The 20682-nt window shown below is 39.9% G+C and overlaps 1 protein-coding gene across 1 annotated transcript; it reads left to right on the plus strand.

The window, feature by feature from the left end:
* Positions 1–10195: 10195 nt before the first annotated feature.
* LOC116646403 (60S ribosomal protein L12-like) lies at positions 10196–10745 on the plus strand. Its single transcript, XM_032427114.1, has one exon. It carries the CDS (start codon positions 10251–10253, stop codon positions 10743–10745), a length of 495 nt encoding a protein of 164 aa, XP_032283005.1. The 5' UTR covers positions 10196–10250.
* The last annotated feature ends 9937 nt before the right edge of the window (positions 10746–20682 follow it).

Below are 20682 nucleotides of genomic sequence, written 5' to 3' on the forward strand. Positions count from 1 at the left end.
CCAAACCTAGACTCCTAGAGCTGGTTACAAATGAACGATCTGACAGATTTTTAGGCCGTGTTTTCACATTAAGTATAGTCTGTAGCAGTTATAATAAGCTAGGTTATGTTACAGTAACATATCAGATATCTCCAGGACAACTAACATTTCTTATATAAGCTACAGTGCTTGCTGTGGGGAATCTGGGATAGCCTGCACGTCACTCAGGGACCAAGGCTGCAGGAGGCTCCAGCTCATTGGACACTTCCATGAGACAGGAAGAGGAAACCTGGTGAATTCCATATGGGCTTTTAAAAGTCCCACCCAACACTGATTTTGATGGCCAAATCAAGTCATGACCACGACTAACTTCAAGGAGGCCAGGAAAATACAGTGCTAACAAGTTCTTGAAAGGACAGGGCAATGAGAATGATTGTCAAAGACCTAATAACCACTACAAAGACCTTGTTATGTTATGGTCAGTTTATATTTCTGGCATGGTTGCGGTTACAAATTTAATCTTTCAGATTCAGGTAAGAAAGAGAACCAGCTCTGTGAACCTCTGCAAAAAACTATCAAGAGTGGAGCAATCCACTGGCCACCATCCTAGTAGTCTTACAAACAAGGCCAACATTTTCTACAGAACCAGTGATAACTATTTACAAATGGGACTTGTTTATAGATGCGTTAGAATTAGTGAAATTTAAGATTAGTATCACCTTGGGCCTGGGTGGCTCGGTTGAGTGCTCAACTCTTGGTTTCAGCTCAGGTTGTGAGATCGAGCCTCACGTCAGGCTCCTGGCTCAGCCCAGAATCTGCTTGACATTTTCTCCCTCTCCCTCCCCCTCTGCCCCTGCCCCTGCTCTCACTCTCTCTCAAATAAATAAAATCTTGTTTTAAAACAATTAGTATCAATTCAATCCAACATACCTTATTAAAGACCTATTGTGTTGTTTCTGAGCCATTTATGAGAATACTAGTCTGGGTCCCACTTTCTGGAGTTGGTCATCCTCAAATTCTGAGGAGTCATTAGCTTGCAGAATGTATTAATAATTTTCCATATTAAGATCTCCTCAGCAGTAGTACTGGCAGAAGGATAGACATAGAGATTAATGGATCAGAACTGAGTCCAGAAATAAATCCCTATATTTATAGTTAATTGATTTTTGACAAAGGTACTAAGGCAATTCACTGGGGGAAAGAATAGTCTGTTCAACAAATGTGCTGGGGCAACTGATTATCCACACACAAAAAGATGAACTTAGACCTTCAACTCATACAGAAAATTAACTCAAAAGGATCATAGACTTCAATGTAACAGCTAAAACAATAAAATTTCTAGAAGAAAACAGAATACCTTCCAGATTTTGTGTTAGGCAAAGATTTCTTAGATTAAAGCTTCTACCTATTCTACAGATGGACTGTTTTCTGTTGGACCAAAAACAGTCTATCACTGAAAAAACAGATAAGTTGGATAGCATCAAAATTCAAAACTTGTGCACTTCAAAATATACCATTAAGAAAATTCAAAGACGGGGCGCCTGATTGGCTGAGTCGTTAAGTGTCTGCCTTCGGCTCAGGTCATGATCTCAGGGTCCTGGGATCGAGCCCCGCATCGGGCTCCCTGCTCAGCAGTAAGCCTGCTTCTCCCTCTCCCACTCCCCTTGCTTGTGTTCCCTCTCTCACTGTCTCTCTGTCAAATAAATAAATAAAATCTTAAAAAAAAAAAATTCAAAGACAAGTTACAGACTGGAGGAAATATCTGGAAAACATATCTGATCAAGGATTTGTATCCATAATATAAAAAAAAAAATACTTACAACTCAATAATTAAGAAAACAACTCAAATAGGGGGCAAAAGAAACGAACAGACATTTCATCAAAGAAGTTACACAAATGGCTAATAAGAACATGAAAAGAAGCTTAACACCGTTAGTCATTAGAAAAATGCAAATTAAAACCACGGTAAGATACCATTTCACACCCACTAGAATGTCTTTAATAAATACAGCAGGCAATAACAAATGTTGGCGAGGTTGGAGAGATTGGAACCCTGATACACTGCTGACAGAAATGTAAAATGGTACGGCCCTTTGGAAAACTGTGGTAGTTTCAAAAAAACTTAAATGTAAAACTGCCTTAAGACCCAGCAATTCCACTTCTAAGCAACTACTCAAGAGAGATGAAAATATATATCCACATAAAGACTTGTTTTTTTTTAAGATTTTATTTATTTATTTGACAGAGAGAGAGTGAGAGGGCGAGTGAGCACAAGCAGGGGGAGCAGCAGAGGGAGAGGGAGAAGCAGGCTTCCCACTGAGCAGGGAGCTCGATGCGGGGCTCGATCCCAGGACCGCAGGATCATGACCTGAGCCAAAGGCAGAGGCTTAACAACTGAGCCACCCAGGCGTCCCCACATAAAGACTTGTACGTGAATGTTCATAGAAGCATTATTCAGAATAGCTCAAGAAATGAAATAACCTGAAATGTCGATCAGCCGGGGAATGGATAGACAAAATGTGTTGTATCCATACAATGGAATATTATTCAGCAATAAAAAGTAACAAACTACTGGCACAAGCTAAACACTATGCTAGTGAAAGTCTATTTTTACGAAAATTCCAGAAAAGGCAAATTTATACAAAGTAAATTAGTGGTTGCCTGGGGCTAGATTGCGGAACCAAGATTAATTATAAATGAACATAAGGGGGCATGAAAATGTTCTAAACTCATTTATGGTGAGGTTGTAACACTTGGCAAAATATTTTTTTAAAGATTTTATTTATTATTTGACAGAGAGCACAAGCAGGAGGAGTGGGAGAGGGAGAAGCAGGCTCCCCACTGAGCAGGGAGCCCGATGCAGGGCTCCATCCCAGGACCGAGATCATGACATGAGCCAAAGGCAGATACTTAACCGACTGAGCCACCCAGGCACCCCTCACTTGGCAAAATATTTGTAAACTTTAAATGGGTAAATTTTATGATATGTACAATGAGCGAATGAATGATTACCTATATAATACTCTCCCTTGCAATGGTAGCATACAGAGAATCTTATATGATTATGAATTTCTGTGGGGCGTGTTCATGAGGGGACATATTCTAAGGAATTCAATATCTGGCTCCATAAAAATCTATCATCTGAGCCAAACTATCCCATCATAAACTTTGAGAGATTAGTTGGAACAATGCAACAATCAAGGAGGGAGCATGAGCTTGGTATGATATGGACAATACCAGATGTATTGTAGAGATGTTTAGGAGAGTGGCCCATCGACCAAGGATTTTTTTAGAGAGAGTGTTTATTCCAGTTGGCACAAGTAGGGTCTACTAAATTGAGGGTTAGAAACCAGAGCCAGGGGAAAGAAAAAGGGCTACATCATATGACTACTCAAAAAAGATCATGAAGCACATTACCAAAAATACCAGCACAATAACCACAACCATGTCTCCATCAACTTCACTAACTCCTTTAAAATTATTCCTATTACCTTTTGTGGGTTAGCATCTCCCTCCATAGAAGTCTTTCATTTTAGGGCTGGAATTTTTCTGGAAATCTCGTCTCAGAGCTCTGATAGGTTGAATCACCCAAGGGTTAGTTATGGTGGTGATGTCAGACCCATGAGTCTGTTCTCCTATCAATTATGGTAGGATCTTTAGGAAGACAGAAGGAGAGAATAGGAACTCCTTGTTGACCAGACAAAATGGTCTAGAAACCTATTAATGTCCCATATCAGAGTGAAAGAGAGAAGTTTCATTGAGGTGTAATGCAACAGAGCATGAACTTACTAGTGACTGCTGCATTTCATGAGGTCTCAGTTGATGGCTCTTTATTTACTTTATTTTTAAAAATATTTTATTTAGGGGGCGCCTGGGTGGCTCAGTTGGTTAAGCGACTGCCTTCGGCTCAGGTCATGATCCTGGAGTCCCAGGATCGAGTCCCGCATAGGGCTCCCCGCTCAGCGGGGAGTCTGCTTCTCCCTCTGACCCTCATGATCTCTCTATCTCATTCTCTCTCTCAAATAAATAAATAAAATCTTTAAAAAAAAAATAAAATAAATAAAATAAATAAAATAAATAAAATAAATAAAATAAAAATATTTTATTTATTGGGCACCTGGGTGGCTCAGTCGTTAAGCGTCTACCTTCAGCTCAGGTCATGATCCCAGGGTCCTGGGATCGAGCCCCGCTTCCGGCTCCCTGCTCAGCTGGAAGCCTGCTTCTCCCTCTCCCACTCCCCCTGCTTGTGTTCCCTCTCTCGCTGTGTCTCTCTGTTAAATAAATAAAATCTTTTAAAAATGTATTTTATTTATTTATATGAGAGAGAGAGAGAGCATGAGCAGGGAGAAAAGCAGAGGGAGAGGGAGAAGCAGGCTCCCCACTGAGCAGGGAGCCCGATGCAGGGGGCTCTCTCCCAGGAGTCTGAGATCATGACCTGAGCTGAAAGGCAGACGTTTAACCAACTGAGCCACCCAGGAACCTCTGATGGTTACTTTAAAGAGGACATATTATTAGAACCTGGGGAAGGAGAGTTAGTCTTCCCAACCCACTATTGTTGATAATTCTATTTGTCCTCTCTCATCTCCTTGAGCTCTGGGTGATATGGACAGTGGATACATTTAGAAATCTTGAGGGCCTTACAGTCTACTTTGTAAGATGTGCACCAAAATTACTATTGATAATAAAAAGTTATTTTTTTAAAAGGTTTTATTTATTTGAGAGAGAGAGCATGGGGGGCAGGGGCAGAGGGAGAGGAAGAGAGAGTCTCAAACGGACTCGTGCTGAGCACAGAGCCTGATGCGGAGCTCCATCTCAAGACCCTGAGATCATGACCTGAGCCGAAATCAAGAGTCAGATGCTTCACTGACTGAACCACCCAGGCACCCCTAACAAGTTATTTTAAACTAAGGCATAAAGTTATCTTGGAAATACATTTGTTGACAGTCATCATGCAAGCCGTGGCACGTGAAGATGAGTATGCTTTTACCCATTTGGGAAGGTTTGCAGCCACTGAACGTTCAGTTACAACACTATACGCTGTATTAAAGTCATCTAGAGGGACACCTGGGTGGCTCAGTTGGTTAAGCGTCTGCCTTCAGCTCAGGTCATGATCTCAGGATCCTGGGATCGAGTCCCGCATCGGGCTCCCTGCTCAGAGGGAAGCCTGTTTCTCCATCTCCCTCTGCCCCTCACCCCGCTCATGCTCTCTCTCTCTCTGACAAATAAATAAATAAAATCTTAAAAAAAAAAAGTCCTCTAGAAAGGATGAGCTCCTCTCTGCTTTGACATCTTTCTCTACACTGTGGACACCATGAACAGGGCAGCTCTTTCTAATACTGATACGCTAATTTTAAAAACATGGAGCATACCAACTACACCTAATTATTTTTAGCATCGCTCCTTGTATCCTTCTTCACTTATGAGAGCCATGCAGTGAGAAAGCAAAGTTTTTGTGTATTCTAGCAGCTATCTGGGAAGTGCCAAGATGATTTTGGTGTAAAAGATGCCTTGATAGTTTTGTTATTCTGAATATAGGGCCTGATCTTGGAGAAGGGGAAACAGAAAAAAGTATTGTCTGGAAACAGCCTTAGCCTTGGTTGTGTTATTAATAAGAAAATTATATTTTATAACAACTTTGTCATTAAAATTTTTAACTGCTCGTTTTATGTTATATCTTGACCCAAGAAGATGATGTGAGTCAGCACAAAACCCCCCAATCACCATTTTTTCTAGGAAGTGAAAGTTCACATTCACGTTATGTAAGGACCTAAACTCTGCTGTAAGGGAAAAACATCCAGGAAGCCAAAATAACTTTTATTTCTTCACGTTAAGGGTAGACTGTAGGCTCAAAGATCATTTTTCTTATGAGTGACCGTAGTATTTAAAGCTTTGTACTTCTTTTTTTTTTTTTTTAAGATTTTATTTATTTATTTGACGGAGAGAGATAGCAAGAGAGGGAACACAAACAGGGGGAGTGGGAGAGGGAGAAGCAGGCTTCCCACTGAGCAGGGAGCCCGACACGGGGCTCGATCCCAGGACCCTGGGATCATGACCTGAGCAGAAGGCAGACGCTTAATGACTGAGCCACCCAGGCGCCCCTAAAGCTTTGTACTTCTTAAAATAGAAGTCTGAAGATGCACTTCTGGAATGGCAGAGGAAAGACATCTGAAAATCTGCTTCTCCATAAAAGCAATAGCACGGGCAAAAATGGTCAAAAATCAATTATTTAGAAGTCCAGAAACCAAAGCTTTCAACACTCAAAGGAGAATCTGTCCAAGAAAAATGTTCCAAAAAAATGGCCAAATGCTAGTAGGAACAATGAGTTTGGTGGTGTTTGGACCAGCTTTGTCCCCATCCTCCTCTTCCCAACTCTATGGTAGTTTCCCAAATCGGCTGCCTCACACCTAGAGCCGCTTTGAAAACCAGTGGCCTAGTAGCCACTAGAGGGGGCAGCATGGGTGTGGAACTCCCAAACAGCCCTCGCCCTAGAGAACTGTCACTCTCAGATCTGCCTGGAACCTCCCCATAAGAGTCCCATTCATAGGGCTAGTCTTTATTTGACCTGATTCAAAGCTCACATAGCGAGAAACTCTATTTTGTCTGTCTAAACACTTTGCAGCAAATTATTTGACATCCCAGCTGCTTGAGGTAGGAACACCAGCTGATGCAAACAAGAGGCTGGCTAAAACACTTAAGAGGAATATCGGGGAATGAACTGTCAATAGAAGGCTATGAAAATCTCTGACGTTACCTGAGGATCTAGAAATTCACATATGTTTACAGAACTGTGAGTACATCCAGGAAATACCTGAGAAGGCACCAATCCCTCAACTCTGGTGAGCTGGAGGTCTTCCTCAAGCAGGAAGTGAGGGATAAGGCAGAATAAACTGCCAGAGCATTGAAGCCTTGCCTGAACCCTTGGCAAAAAGTAGGAGACCATGAAGCAAACCAGGCAGAAACTTTGGTGACCACATATGACAAAGAAAATAAGACTTTACAGAACTAGTCCATGAAAGTCGATAAACAAATAAGCAGCAATAATAAGAAGCCATGGTTAGAGAAATCTGATTTCCAGAGTTGCCACATTATATTATTTAAAATACCCAGTTTTGGCGGCACCTGGGTGGCTCAGTCGTTAAGCGTCTGCCTTCAGCTCAGGTCATGATCCCAGGGTCCTGGGATCGAGCCCCACATCGGGCTCCCTGCTCAGTGGGAAGCCTGCTTCTCTCTCTCCCATTCCCTCTGCTTGTGTTCCCTCTCTCGCTGTCTCTCTCTCTGTCAAATGAATAAATAAAATCTTAAAAATAAATAAATAAATAAAATAAAATACCCAGTTTTGGGATGCTTGGGTGGCTCAGTCGGTTGAGTGTCCGACTCTTGATTTCAGCTCAGGTCATGATCGTGATGTGCTGGGATTGAGCCCTTTATTGGGCTCCGTGCTCAGCAGAGAGTCTGCTGAAGGATTCTCTCTCTCCCTTTCCCTCTGCCCCTCCCCCCCACTCATGCTCCCCCCTCCCTAAAAAATAAAAATAAATAAATCTTTTTTTAAAGATTTTATTTATTTATGAGAGAGAGCAGGGGGAGGAGCAGAAGGAGAGGGACAAGCAGACTCCATGCTGAGTGTGGAGCCCGATGCAGGGCTTGATCTCAGGACCCTGAGATCATGACCTGAGCAGAAACCAACAGTCAGATGCTTAACCAACTGAGCCACACAGGTGCCCCAACAAATAAACCTTTAAAAAAAATACCCAGTTTTGGAGGCACCTGGCTGGTTCAGTCAGTGGAGGATGCAACTCTTGATCTTGGGGTTGTGCGTTTGAACCTCATATTGGGTGCAGAGACCACTTAAAAATAAAATCTTTTTTAAAAGTTACCCAGTTTTTGGGGCGCCTGGGTGGCTCAGTCATTAAATGTCTGCCTTCGGCTCAGGTCATGATCCCAGGGTCCTGGGATCAAGCCCCGCGTCGGGCTCCCTGCTCCACGGGAGGCCCGCTTCTCCCTCTCCCACTCCCCTGTTTGTGTTCCCGCTCTTGCTATCTCTCTCTCTGTCAAACAAATAAATAAAATCTTTAAAAATAAATAAATAAAAATAAAAAGGTACCCAGTTTTCAACAAAAAATATGAGAAATTCAAAGAAACAGGAAACTGTGAGCTATACCCAGGGGGAACATAGCAATCAATAAAAATTGTCCCAGAGCAAGCCCAGCTATTGGACTTATTAGACAAAGACTTTAAATCAGCTATTATAAATACGAACTAGGGGCAGCTGGCTGGTTCAGTGAGTAGAGCATGCGACTCTTGATCTCATTTGTGAAGAACTAGAGGAAACTATGTCTAAAGAATTCTAGGAGGGGTGCCTGGGTGGTTCAGTTGTTAAGCATCTGCCTTCGGCTCAGGTCATGATCCCAGAGTCCTGGGATTGAGCCCCGCATCGGACTCCCTGCTCGGTGAGCCTGCTTCTCCCTCTCCCTCTGCCTGCCACTCCCCCCTGCTGTTCTCTCTCTCTCTCTCTCTCTCTGTCAAATAAATAAATAAAATATTAAAAAAAAAGAATTCAAAGAAATATGAAAATGATGTCTTACCAAATAGAGAACACCAATAAAGAAACAAAAATTATTTAAAAAATGAATAGAGGGGCACCTGGGTGGTTCAGTCATTAAGTGTCTGTCTTCAGCTCAGGTCATGATCCCAGGGTCTTGGGATCGAGCCCTTCATCGGGTTCCCTGCTTGGTGAGCCTGCTTCTCCCTTTCCTTCTGCCTGCTCCCCCTGCTTGTGTTCTCTCTCTCTGTCAAATAAATAAAAATAAAATCTTTAAAAAAAATAAATAATGAAATAGAAATTAGGGGTAGAGAGGTGCCTGGGTGGCTCAGTCGATTAAGCATCTGACTCGATTTCAGCTCAAGTAATGATCTTAGGGTCCTGGGACATTGGGCTCTGCACTCAGTGGGGAATCTGCTTGAGGATTCTCTCTCTCCTTCTCCCTTTGCCCCTCCCCTCCACACTGTCTCTCTCAAATAATATTTAAAAAAAAAAGAAATTAGGGGTAGAATAGTACAATAAACCGAAATGAAAAATTTGCTAGAACCTCCTCAACTTGATAAAGAATATCTACCAAAAAACCTAGAGCTAATATACTTAATGGTGAGAAACTCAAAGCTTTCCCACTAAGATCAGGTACACGGCAAGGATGTCTCCTCTCACCACTTCTCAACCTTGTACTGCAAGTTCTAAGTAATGCATCAGGACAAGAAAAGGAAATAAAAGGTATAGATTGGGAATAAAGAAATAAAAGTGTCTTTGTTCATAGATCACATGTTAGTTTATATAGAAAATCTGAAGAAATGACCAAAAAAAAAAAAAAATTCCTGGCACTAGTAAGTGATTATAGCAAGGGTGAAGAATATAAGATTAATATATGGAAACCAACTGCCTTCCCACATACTAGCAATGAACAAGTGGAATTTGAAATTAAAAATATATATCATTTATAATAGCATCCATAAAAATGAAATACTTAGGTGAAAATCTAACAAACTATGTATAATACCTTTGTGAGGAAAACTACAAAACTGATGAACAAAATCAAGGAACTAAATAAATGGAGAAATAGTCCATGTTTATGGATAGGAAGACTCAATATAGTCAAGACTGTCAGTCGTTCCCAACTTGATCTATAGACCCAATGCCACCCCAATCAAAACCCCAGCAATTTGCTTGGTAGATACTGACAAACTGATTCTATAGTTTATATGGAGAGGCAAAAGACCCAGAATAACCAACACAACATTGAGGAGAACAAAGTTAGATGAATGACAATCTCTGACTTCAAGACATACTGCAAAGCTACAGTAATCAAGACAAAGTGGTATTGGCAAAAGAATAAACAAATTGATCAATGGAACAGAACAGAGTCCACAAATATACTCACGTAAGTATACTCAACTGATATTTGACAAAGGGGCAGTGGTAATTTCAACAAATGTAGCTGTAACAACTGGCCATCACATACAAAATGATAAATCTACACACACTTCACACTTTTTGTGAAGGTGCAAAATTAACTTAAAATGGATCACAGACCTGAAGAGATCACAGGTGCAAAATATAAAACTCCTAGAAGATAATGTAGAAGAAAATCCAGGTCACCTTGGGTTTGGTGATGACTTTTAAGATACAAAACCAGCTTTTGGCTTTCGGCTCGGGGAGGCAAAGGTGCAACTTTCTTCGGTTGTCCCGAATCCGGGTTCATCCGACACCAGCCACTTCCGCCATGCCGCCTAAGTTCAACCCCAACGAGATCAAAGTCGTGTACCTGAGGTGCACTGGTGGCAAAGTCAGTGTGTCTGCCCTGGCCCCGAAGATCGGCCCACTGGGTCTGTCTCCAAAAAAGGTTGGTGATGACATCGCCAAGGCAACCAGTGATTGGAAGGGTCTAAGGATTATGGTGAAACTGACCATTCAGAACAGACAGGCCCAGACTGAAGTGGTACCTTCTGCCTCTGCCCTGATTCTCAAAGCCCTCAAGGAACCACCAAGAGACAGAAAGAAGCAGAAAAACATTAAGCACAGTGGAAATATCACTTTTGATGAGACTGTCAATATTACCCAACAGATGCGACACCGATCTTTAGACAGAGAACTCTCTGGAACCATTAAAGAAATCCTGGGGACTGCCCAGGCTGTGGGCTGCAATGTTGATGGCCGCCACCCTCATGACATCACAGATGACATCAACAGTGGTGCGGTGGAACGCCCAGCTAGCTAACTACAAAGGCAAATGTTTCAATAAAGGATCATTTGACAACCAAAAAAAAAAAAAAAAAAGATACAAAACCAAAGGCATGATCCATGAAAGAAAGAACTGACAAGCTGGTCTTAATTAAAATTAAAATTTTCTGCTCTGTAAAAGATGTTAACAGAATGAAAAGACAAGCCACAGACTGGGACAAGATATTTGCAAAAGACGTATCTGTAAAGGACTGTTCTCTAAAATACAGAAAGAAATTCTTAAAATTCAACAACAAGAAAATAAACAACCTGATTTAAAAATAAGCCAAAGACCTTAATTAGCAGACACTTCAGCCAAGACGATATGAAAATGGCAAACAAACATATGCAAAGATGCTCCACATCATACAGTATCAGGGAAATGCAAATTAAAACAACAATGAGGGGCGCCTGGGTGGCTCAGTCGTTAGGCGTCTGCCTTCAGCTCAGGTCATGATCCCAGGGTCCTGGGATCGAGCCCCACGTTGTCAGGCTCCCTGCTGGGCGGGAAGCCTGCTTCTCCCTCTCCCACTCCCCACTGGTGTTCCCTCTCTCGCTGTGTCTCTCTGTGTCAAATAAATAAAATCTTTAAAAAAAAAAAAAAAAAACAACAACAACAATGAGATACCACTATACACCTATTAGAATGGCCAGAATCTGGAACACTGACAACACCAAATGCTGGTGAGGATGTGGAGCAGCAAGAACTCTCATTCATTGCAAATGAATGAAAATGCAAAATGATACAGCCACTTAGAAAGACTGTTTGGCAGTTTCTTAATGAAATTAAACATATTCTTACCATACAATCTGATATTTCCCCAAAGGAGTTGAAAACTTATGTCCACATAAAAATCTGTACGTGGGGGGCACCTGGGTGGCTTAGTCATTTAGCGTCTGCCTTCAGGTCAGGTCATGGTCCTGGGATCAAGCCCTGCGTTGGGCTCCCTGCTCTGCGGGAAGCCTGCTTCTCCCTCTCCCACTGCCCCTGTTTGTGTTCCCTCTCTCGCTGTGTCTCTGTCAAATAAATAAAATCTTTTTTAAAAAATCTGTACATGAATACTTATAGCAGCTTTATTCATAATTGCCAAATGTTGAAGCAATCAAGATGTCCTTTAATAGGTGAATGGATAAATGAGCTGTGGTACATCCAGACAATGGAATTTTATTCAGCACTAAAAAAGAAATGAACTGGGGCACCTGGGTGGCTCAGTCAGTTGAGCATCTGCCTTCTGCTCAGGTCATGATCCCAGGGTCCTGGGATCAAGCCCCACATCGGGCTCACTGCTCAGTGGGGAGTCTGCTTCTCCCTTTCACTCTCCCTCTGTGCTCTCTCGAGTAAATAAATAAAATCTTAAAAAAAAAAAAAAAAAAGAAATGAACTATCAAGCTATGAAAAGAGATGGATGAAACTTTTTTTTAAAAGATTTTATGTATTTATTTGAGGGAGAGAGACAGAGCTGGAGAGAGAGCGAGAGAAAATCTGAAGCAGACTCTGCACTGAGCACAGAGCCCGATGGAGGGCTTGATGTTGCAACCGTGAGATCAAGACCTGAGCGGAAACCAAGAGTCAGCCGCTTAAGCCACTAAGCCACCCAGGTGCCCCAAGAGATGGAGGAACCTTAGATGCATATTACTAAGTGAAAGAAGCCAACGTGGAAAGATTATATACTATATGATTCCAACTATATGAATTTCTGGAAAAGGCAAAAACTGGAGACATTATAAAGATCAGTGGTTGCTGGGAGCTGGGGAGAAGGAGGGATAAATATGCAGAGTAGAGGGTATCTTTTTTTTTTTTTTTAAATAATCTCTATTCCCAACATGGGGCTCAAATTTACAACCCTGATGGGCGCCTGGGTGGCTCAGTTGGTTAAGCGACTGCCTTCGGCTCAGGTCATGATCCTGGAGTCCCTGGATTGAGTCCCGCATCGGGCTCCCTGCTCAGCGAGGAGCCTGCTTCTCCCTCTAACCCTCCCCCCTCTCATGTACTCTCTCTCTCTCTCATTCTCGCTCTCTCAAATAAATAAATAAATCTTAAAAAAAAAAAAAATTTACAACCCTGAGATCAAGAGTCCCATGTTCTATTGACTGAGTCAGCCAGGCACCCCAGAGCAGAGGGTATTTTTAGGGCAATGAAAATACTCTATATGATAATGACACATATCATCCATTTGTCCACACCTAAAGAATGTACAACACCAAGAGTGAACTGTAATCTAAACTATGGACTTCAGATGATTAAGATGTGTCAGTATAGGTTTATCAATTGTAACAAATGTACTACTCTGGTTTGGGATGTTATAATGGAGGAAGTTATGCATGTTTGGAGGCAGGGGGTATATGGGAAATCCTTATACCTTCCCCTCAATTTTGTCGGGAACCGTAAGCTGCTTTTTAAAGAAAAAAATAAAGTCTGAATTTAAACATTTTTTACTAGAGGTGCTCAGCAGCAGATCTGAAGTGACAGAAGAAAGAATCTACAAACTTGAAAATAGAAATTGTCCATTCTTAAGAACAAAGAGAATAAGGGGCACCTGGCCGGCTCAGTCGGTGGAATATGAGACTCTCAATCACAGAGTTGTGAGTTTGAGCCCCACATTGGGTGCAGAGATTACTTAAGAAAATAAAATCTTAAAAAAAAAAAAAAAGAACAAACTTAAGGAAGAAAAATAAACAGAAACACAGAGACCTGTGGGAATACCATTAAGCATACTAAAATATGCACAATGAGAGTCCTAGAAGGAGCAGAGAGAGAATAAAAACATAAATAATATTTGGATAAATTAAGGCCAAAACCTTGATTTCAAGGCCAAATTTTATATAAAAAATTGATCTACACATCTAAGTTCAATGACTTCCAAGAAAGAGAAACTCAAAAAAATTCACACTTAAACACACTAGAGTCAAACTATTGAAATATAAACAGAGAATCTTGAAAGGAGCAATAGAGAAATGACTCATCATTTACAAAGGATCCTCAATAAGATCAATTGTTAATGTCTCATTAGAAAAACCATATGAAGTCCAGAATGCAGTGGGATGACATTCAAAAAAATGAAAGGAAAAGACTGTCAACCCCGAATTTTGTAACCAAAAAACTATTCTTCAAAGTAAAGGAGAAATTAAGACATATACCCAAATAAACCAAAGCAGGAAGATTTTGTCACTAGCAAACTTTCCCTACAAGAAATACTAAAGGTTGTCTTTCAGGTCAAAATGAAAGAACACCAGGTAGTAACTTGAATCCACATGAAGAAATAAAGAGCACCAGTAAAAGTTACTACGTAGAGAAATATAAAATATGGTATAAATGTTTTTATGTTGTAACTCTTTCCTTATCCTATTTAATGGGAAAAGACAGCTTCACTAAATAATAACTATAAAATGGTGTTGATATGTTTATAATGTATAAAGATGAAATTTGTATGACAATAATACAAAGTACAAAGGAGTAGGGGAAGGAATGAAGCTATACTGGAGTAAAGTTTTGAACATTATTGAAACAGTATTAATCTGAACCAGATTGTTATAATTGTATAACCAGATTGTTAATTGTAACCCCAGAGCAACTATTAAGAAAAAACTATAAAAATATAGTAAAAGAAACAAAAAAGGAATTAAAATGGTACACTTGAAAATATCTATTAAACACAAAAGAAGGAAGTAATGGAGAAATAGAGGAACAAAAAAACCAAAATACATATATAGGGGCGTCTGGCTGACTCGGTCAGTAGAGCATGTGACTCTTGATCTCGGGGTTGTAAGTTCAAGTGCCATGTTGGGTGTAGAGATTACTTAAAAATAAAATCTTTAAAAATATATATATATAAAACAAATAAAATTGCAGCTGTAAAACCTGTATCATTAGTAATTATATATAAATGGATTGAATTCCCCAATAAAAATGCAGAGATTGGCAGATAAAAAATCATTGCCCAACTATACACTCTTTACATGACTCACACTTTAGATTCACAGACACAAAAAGGCTAAACTTAAAAGGATAGAAAAAGATATATCATGCAAAAAAAACCTAAAGGATAGCTGGAGTGGCTATAATGATATTGGGCAAATAGAATTTAAGACAAAAATTGTTAAGAGGCAAAGGTATATTTTTTATAATGATAAATTATATATATAATATATATATTTATATTATATATATATAATATATTAAAAAATAAATTTTTTCTAATGATAAAGGGTTAATCCATCAGGAACACATAACAATTATAAACATAAATGCACCTAATAACAGAATCCCAAAATACATGAAGTAAAAACTAACAGAGTTGGATAGATAAATACATAATTCAAAAATAGCAGTTGGAAGGGGTGCATGGCTGGCTCAGTCAGTAGAGCATATGACTCTTGATCTTACAAAGCATCATGAGTTTGAGCCCCATGGGCAGAGAGATTACTCAAAAAAAAAATAACAGCAGGGGCGCCTGGGTAGCTCAGTCGTTAAGCATCTGCCTTCGGCTCAGGTCATGATCCCAGGGTCCTGGGATTGAGCCCCACATCGGGCTCCCTGCTCCGTGGGAAGCCTGCTTTTCCCTCTCCCACTCCCCCTGCTTGTGTTCCCTTTCTCGTTGTGTCTCTCTCTGTCAAATAAATAAATAAAATCTTAAAAAAAAACAAAAACAGCAGTTAGAAATTTCAATAACCCCTACCAATCATGAATAGAATAACTAGGCATAAGATCAACAGGGAAGTAGACTTGTACAACACTAGAAACCAGCGAGATCTAGCAGAGATCTATAGAACACACCAGCAAACAACAGAGAATATACATTCTTCTCAAATGCATATGGGATATCCTATGTTAGGCCATAAAAAAGGCACCAATACATTTAAAAGAACTGAAATACAAAGTATATTTTCTGACCACAAAGGAATTAAATTAAAAATCAGTAGGAGGAAGGTTTTTTTTAAAGATTTTATTTATTTATTTGACAGAGACAAAGCGAGAGAGGGAACACAAGCAGGGGGAGTGGGAGAGGAAGAAGCAGGCTTCCCGCGGAGCAGGGAGCCGGATGCGGGGCTTGATCCCAGGACGCTGGGATCATGACCCAAGCCGAAGGCAGACGCTTAATGACTGAGCCACCCAGGCACCCCAAAAAGAGAAAGTTTTAGAAAATTCACAAATATGTATAAATTAAACAACACACTCCTAAATAATGAATGAAATAAATCACAAGAGATATCAGAAAATAAGATGAATGAAATGAAAATGAAAAATAACAAAACTTATGGATGAAACTAAAGCATTGCTTTGAAGGAAATTTAGAGCTATCAAGGGCTATATTAAAAAGGAAGAAAGATTTTAAATCAATAACCTAACCTACTACCTTAAAAAACAAAAAAGAGCAAAATAAACCCAAATTGAGCAAAGGGGAGGACATAATAAAGAGGAAAGCAAAAATAAATGGAACAGAGGATAGAAAAACAACAGAGAAAATCCATGAAACCAAAAGTTGGTTCTTTGGATTTTTAAAAAATTAATTAATTAATTAATTAATTAATTAATTTTAAAGTAGGATCATGTCCAACATGGGATTCGAACTCATGATCCCAAGATCAAGAGTCGCATGCTGTACTGACTGAGCCAGCCAGGCACCCCCAAAAGTGAGTTCTTTGAGAAGATCAACAAAACCAATAAACCATTACCTAGATTGACCAAGAAAAAAAGAAGAATCAAATTACTAATATCAGCAATAAAAGATGAGACAACACTATTGCCCCTACATAAATAAAAACCATTGTAAGAGAATATCTGAACAATTGTTTTTTTTTTTTTTTTTTTTTAAAGATTTTATTTATTTATTTGAGAGAGAGAATGAGAGAGAGAAAGCATGAGAGGGGGGAGGGTCAGAGGGAGAAGCAGGCTCCCCGCTGAGCAGGGAGCCCGATGCGGGACTCGATCCCAGGACTCCAGGATCATGACCTGAGCCGAAGGCAGTCGCTTAACCAACTGAGCCACCCAGGCGCCCTGCTATCTGAACAATTGTATGCCCATAAATTAGGTGCCATAAATGAAATGGCCAAATTCCTAGAAAGACACAAACTACCAAAGATGACATAAGAAGTAAAAAATCTAAATATACCTGTAACAAGCAAAGAGATTGAATTCATAATTTTGAAACTTCCTACAAATGAAAGTTCAGGCTCTCACTATCTCAGTGGCTCATTCTACCAAATGTTTAAAGAATAATTAATACCAATCTGTCACAAACTCTCTCAAAAAATAAGAGGAGGAAACACTTCCCAACTCATTCTATGAGACCAATATTCCTCTGATACAAAATCAGACAAAGACATCACAAGAAAACTATAGACTGATATCCCTTATGGATAAAGACGTAAATCATCTCAACAAAATACTAGCAAACTGAATCCAGCCACATATAAAAAGGATTATACATCATGACCAAGCAGGATTAGTCCCAGAATACAAGTTGGTTTAATATCCAAATATCAATTGATTTAAAATATCATATTACTAGGGGTGCCTGGGTGGCTCAGTTGTTAAGCGTCTGCCTTCAGCTCAGGTCATGACCCAGGGTCCTGGGATCGAGCCCAGCATCAGTCTCCCTGCTCCACAGGAAGCCTGCTTCTCCTTCTCCCACGCCCCCTGCTTGTGTTCCCTCTCTCGCTGTGTCTCTCTCTGTCAAATAAATAAATAAATAAATAAAATCTTTAAAAAATAAAAAAAATAAATAAATAAAATATCATATTACTAGAAGAGAGGACAAAACCCACATGATTGCCTCAGTTGAAACATCATTTGACAAAATCCATTCAAAACAAAACAAAACCCAACACAGAACAAACTAGGAATAGAAGGGAATTCCCACAACCTAATAAAGGTCATCTGTGAAAAACTCACAGATAACATCATAGTCAATGCCAAAAGCCTTTCCCACTAATATCAGTAATAAGCAAGTATATCCATGCTCGTCATGGCTATTCAACCTTATACAAAAGTTGTAGCTAGGGGGCGCCTGGCTGGCTCAGTCAGTGGAGCTTGCAACGCTTGATCTCAGGGTGATCAGTTCGAACCCCACTTTGGGTATAGAGATTACTTTAAGAAAAAGTTGTAGCAGGGCACCTGGGTGGCTCAGTCGTTAAGCGTCTGCCTTCGGCTCAGGTCATGATTCCAGGTCCTGGGATCGAGCCCCGCATCGGGCTCCCTGCTCCGCGGGAAGCCTGCTTCTCCCTCTCCCACTCCCCCTGCTTGTGTTCCCTCTCTCGCTGTGTCTCTCTCTGTCAAATAAATAAAATCTTTAAAAAAAAAAAAAGAAGAAGAAAAAGTTGTAGCTAAGGCTATTAGTCAATAAAAAGGAATAAAGGCATTCAGATTGGAAAGCAAGAAGTAAAACTATTTTTTCTTTCCTTCCTTCCCTCCTTCCATCCTTCCTTCCTCTGCTGCAAAAAGCTTTATTGTTTCCATTTGGTCCACAGCTTGGTTAAAAAGATGCCTAGTGGCTGCAGGGAGAAGCTCCGTCACAAGTCCTGACCTGACAGGGTTGTCAGAGGCATCCCTCAAAGGCTGCTCATCCAGGAAGCAGTTCTCAGGAAGAAGTAAAACTTTCTAGTTACAGATGATACAACACTGTATATAGAAAATCATAAGGAATCCACAAAAACATTATTATTACTAATAAGTGAGTTTAGTAAATTTGCAGGATACCAGATCAATATACAAAAATCAGTTGTGTTTCTATACACTAGCAATGAACAATATAAAAATGAATTTAAGAATATAATTCCATTCACAATAGCATAAAAAAGAAGATATATAGAAGTGAATTTTTAAAAAATATTTTATTTATTTATTTGACGGAGAGAGAGACAGCGTGAGAGGGAACACAAGCAGGGGGAGTGGGAGAGGGAGAAGCAGGCTTCCCGCAGAGCAGGGAGTCCAATGTGGGGCTTGATCCCAGGACCCTGGGACCATGACCTGAGCCGAAGGCAGATGCTTTACGACTGAGCCACCCAGGCGCCCCATAGAAGTGAATTTAACAAAGTAAAAGACTTGTGTGCTGAAAACTATAAAACATTATTGACAGAAGTTTAAGACCTAAATAAATGGAAAGATATCCCATGTTCATCAATCAGGAGACCTAATACTATTAAGAGGGTATTACTCCCCAAACTGATCTACAGATTCAACTCAATCCTTATCTAAATCCCTGCTGGCTTTTTAGGAGAAATTGACAATGTGATCCTAAAATCCATATGGGCACATAATGTTATGGACACGGCCAAAACAATCTTGAAAAAACAAAACAAAACAAAATTAGAGGACTCACACTTTTTGGTTTCAAAACCTACTACAAAGCTACAATAATCAAGACAGTGTGATAGTAGCATAAAGGTAGATATGTAGGTCAGTGAAATAGAACTGAGAGTCCAGATTTTTGACAAATTGTATTGTGCCAAGACTATTCAATGAGGGAAAGAATAGTCTTTTCAATATATGGTGCTGGGATACAACTGGATATTCACAGGCAAAAAAATAAAGTTGGACCCTCATTTTATATCTTATACAAAAATTAACTCACAATGATCAAGGACCTAAATGTAGGAGCTAAAACTATAAAACTCCTTTAAAAAATAGGGGAAGAGTTTCATGGCATTGTATGAGGCAATGATTTCTTGGATATGACAGCCAAAGCAAAGCAACGAAAGAAAAAATAGATAAATTGGACTGCATCAAAATGGAAACTGTGCACACCCAAGGACAGTTAACAGAGTGAAAAAGCAGCCTATAGAATGGGAGAAAAGATTTGCAACTCATACATCTGATGAGGGGTTAGTCCAGAATATAGAGAGAACTAGAGAGCTCCCACAACAGTAAAAAGATGTATAATACAATTTAAAAATGGGCAAACAACTTGGGTAGACATTTCTCCAAAGAAGGTCTACAAATGATCAACAAGCCTATGAACAGATACTCAACATCACTCATCATCAGGGAAATGCAGATCAAAACCACAATGGGGGGCACCTGGGTGGCTCAGTTGGTTAAGCGACTGCCTTCGGCTCAGGTCATGATCCCGGAGTCCTGGGATCGAGTCCCACATCGGGCTCCCGGCTCAGCAGGGAGCCTGCTTCTCCCTCTGACCCTATCCCCTCTCATACTGTTTCTCTCTCTCTCTCTCAAATAAATAAATAAATAAAATCTTAAAAAAAAAAAAACCCACAATGGGGATATCACCTCACACCCACTAGGATGGCTTTTATTAAGATACAAAAAGCCAACAGGAAGTAACAAATGTTGGTGAGGATGTGGAGAAATCGGAACCTTTGTACACTGTTGGTGGGAATGTAAAATTGTACAATCGTTATGGCAAATATTATGGCAGTTCCTCAAAAATAGAATTACCATATGATCCAGCTATTCCACATCTGAATATATACGCAAAAGAATTGAAAGCAGGGTCCTCAAAAGATAATTGTACGCCTTCTTCACAATAGCCAAGAGGTGAAAGCAACCCAGGGTCTTTCAGTGGGTGAATGGATAAACAAAATGTAGCAGATACATATAATGAAATATTATTCAGTTATTAAAAAGAAATGAAATTCTGACACATGGATGAACCTTGAGGACATTATGCTAAGTGAAATAAGTGAGTGACAAAAAGACAAATACTGTGTGATTCCCACTTATATGAAATATCTAGAGTAGTCTGTTCATAGAGACAGAAAGTTAAATGACGGTTGCCAGGGACTGGGGAGAGGAGGAAATAGGGTATTGTTGCTTAATGAGAATAGGGTTTCAGTTTTGCAAGATGCAAATGTTCTGGAGATCAACTGCACAACATAAATACATTTAACATTACTGAACTATACACTTAAAAAGAATTAAGATGGCGAGTTTTATATAATGTATGTTTTTCCACAACTTTTAAAAAGGCCATCAAAAA

Source organism: Phoca vitulina, unplaced genomic scaffold, assembly GCF_004348235.1.
Source record: "Phoca vitulina isolate PV1807 unplaced genomic scaffold, GSC_HSeal_1.0 scaffold36, whole genome shotgun sequence".
Taxonomy (NCBI): Eukaryota; Metazoa; Chordata; class Mammalia; order Carnivora; family Phocidae; genus Phoca; species Phoca vitulina.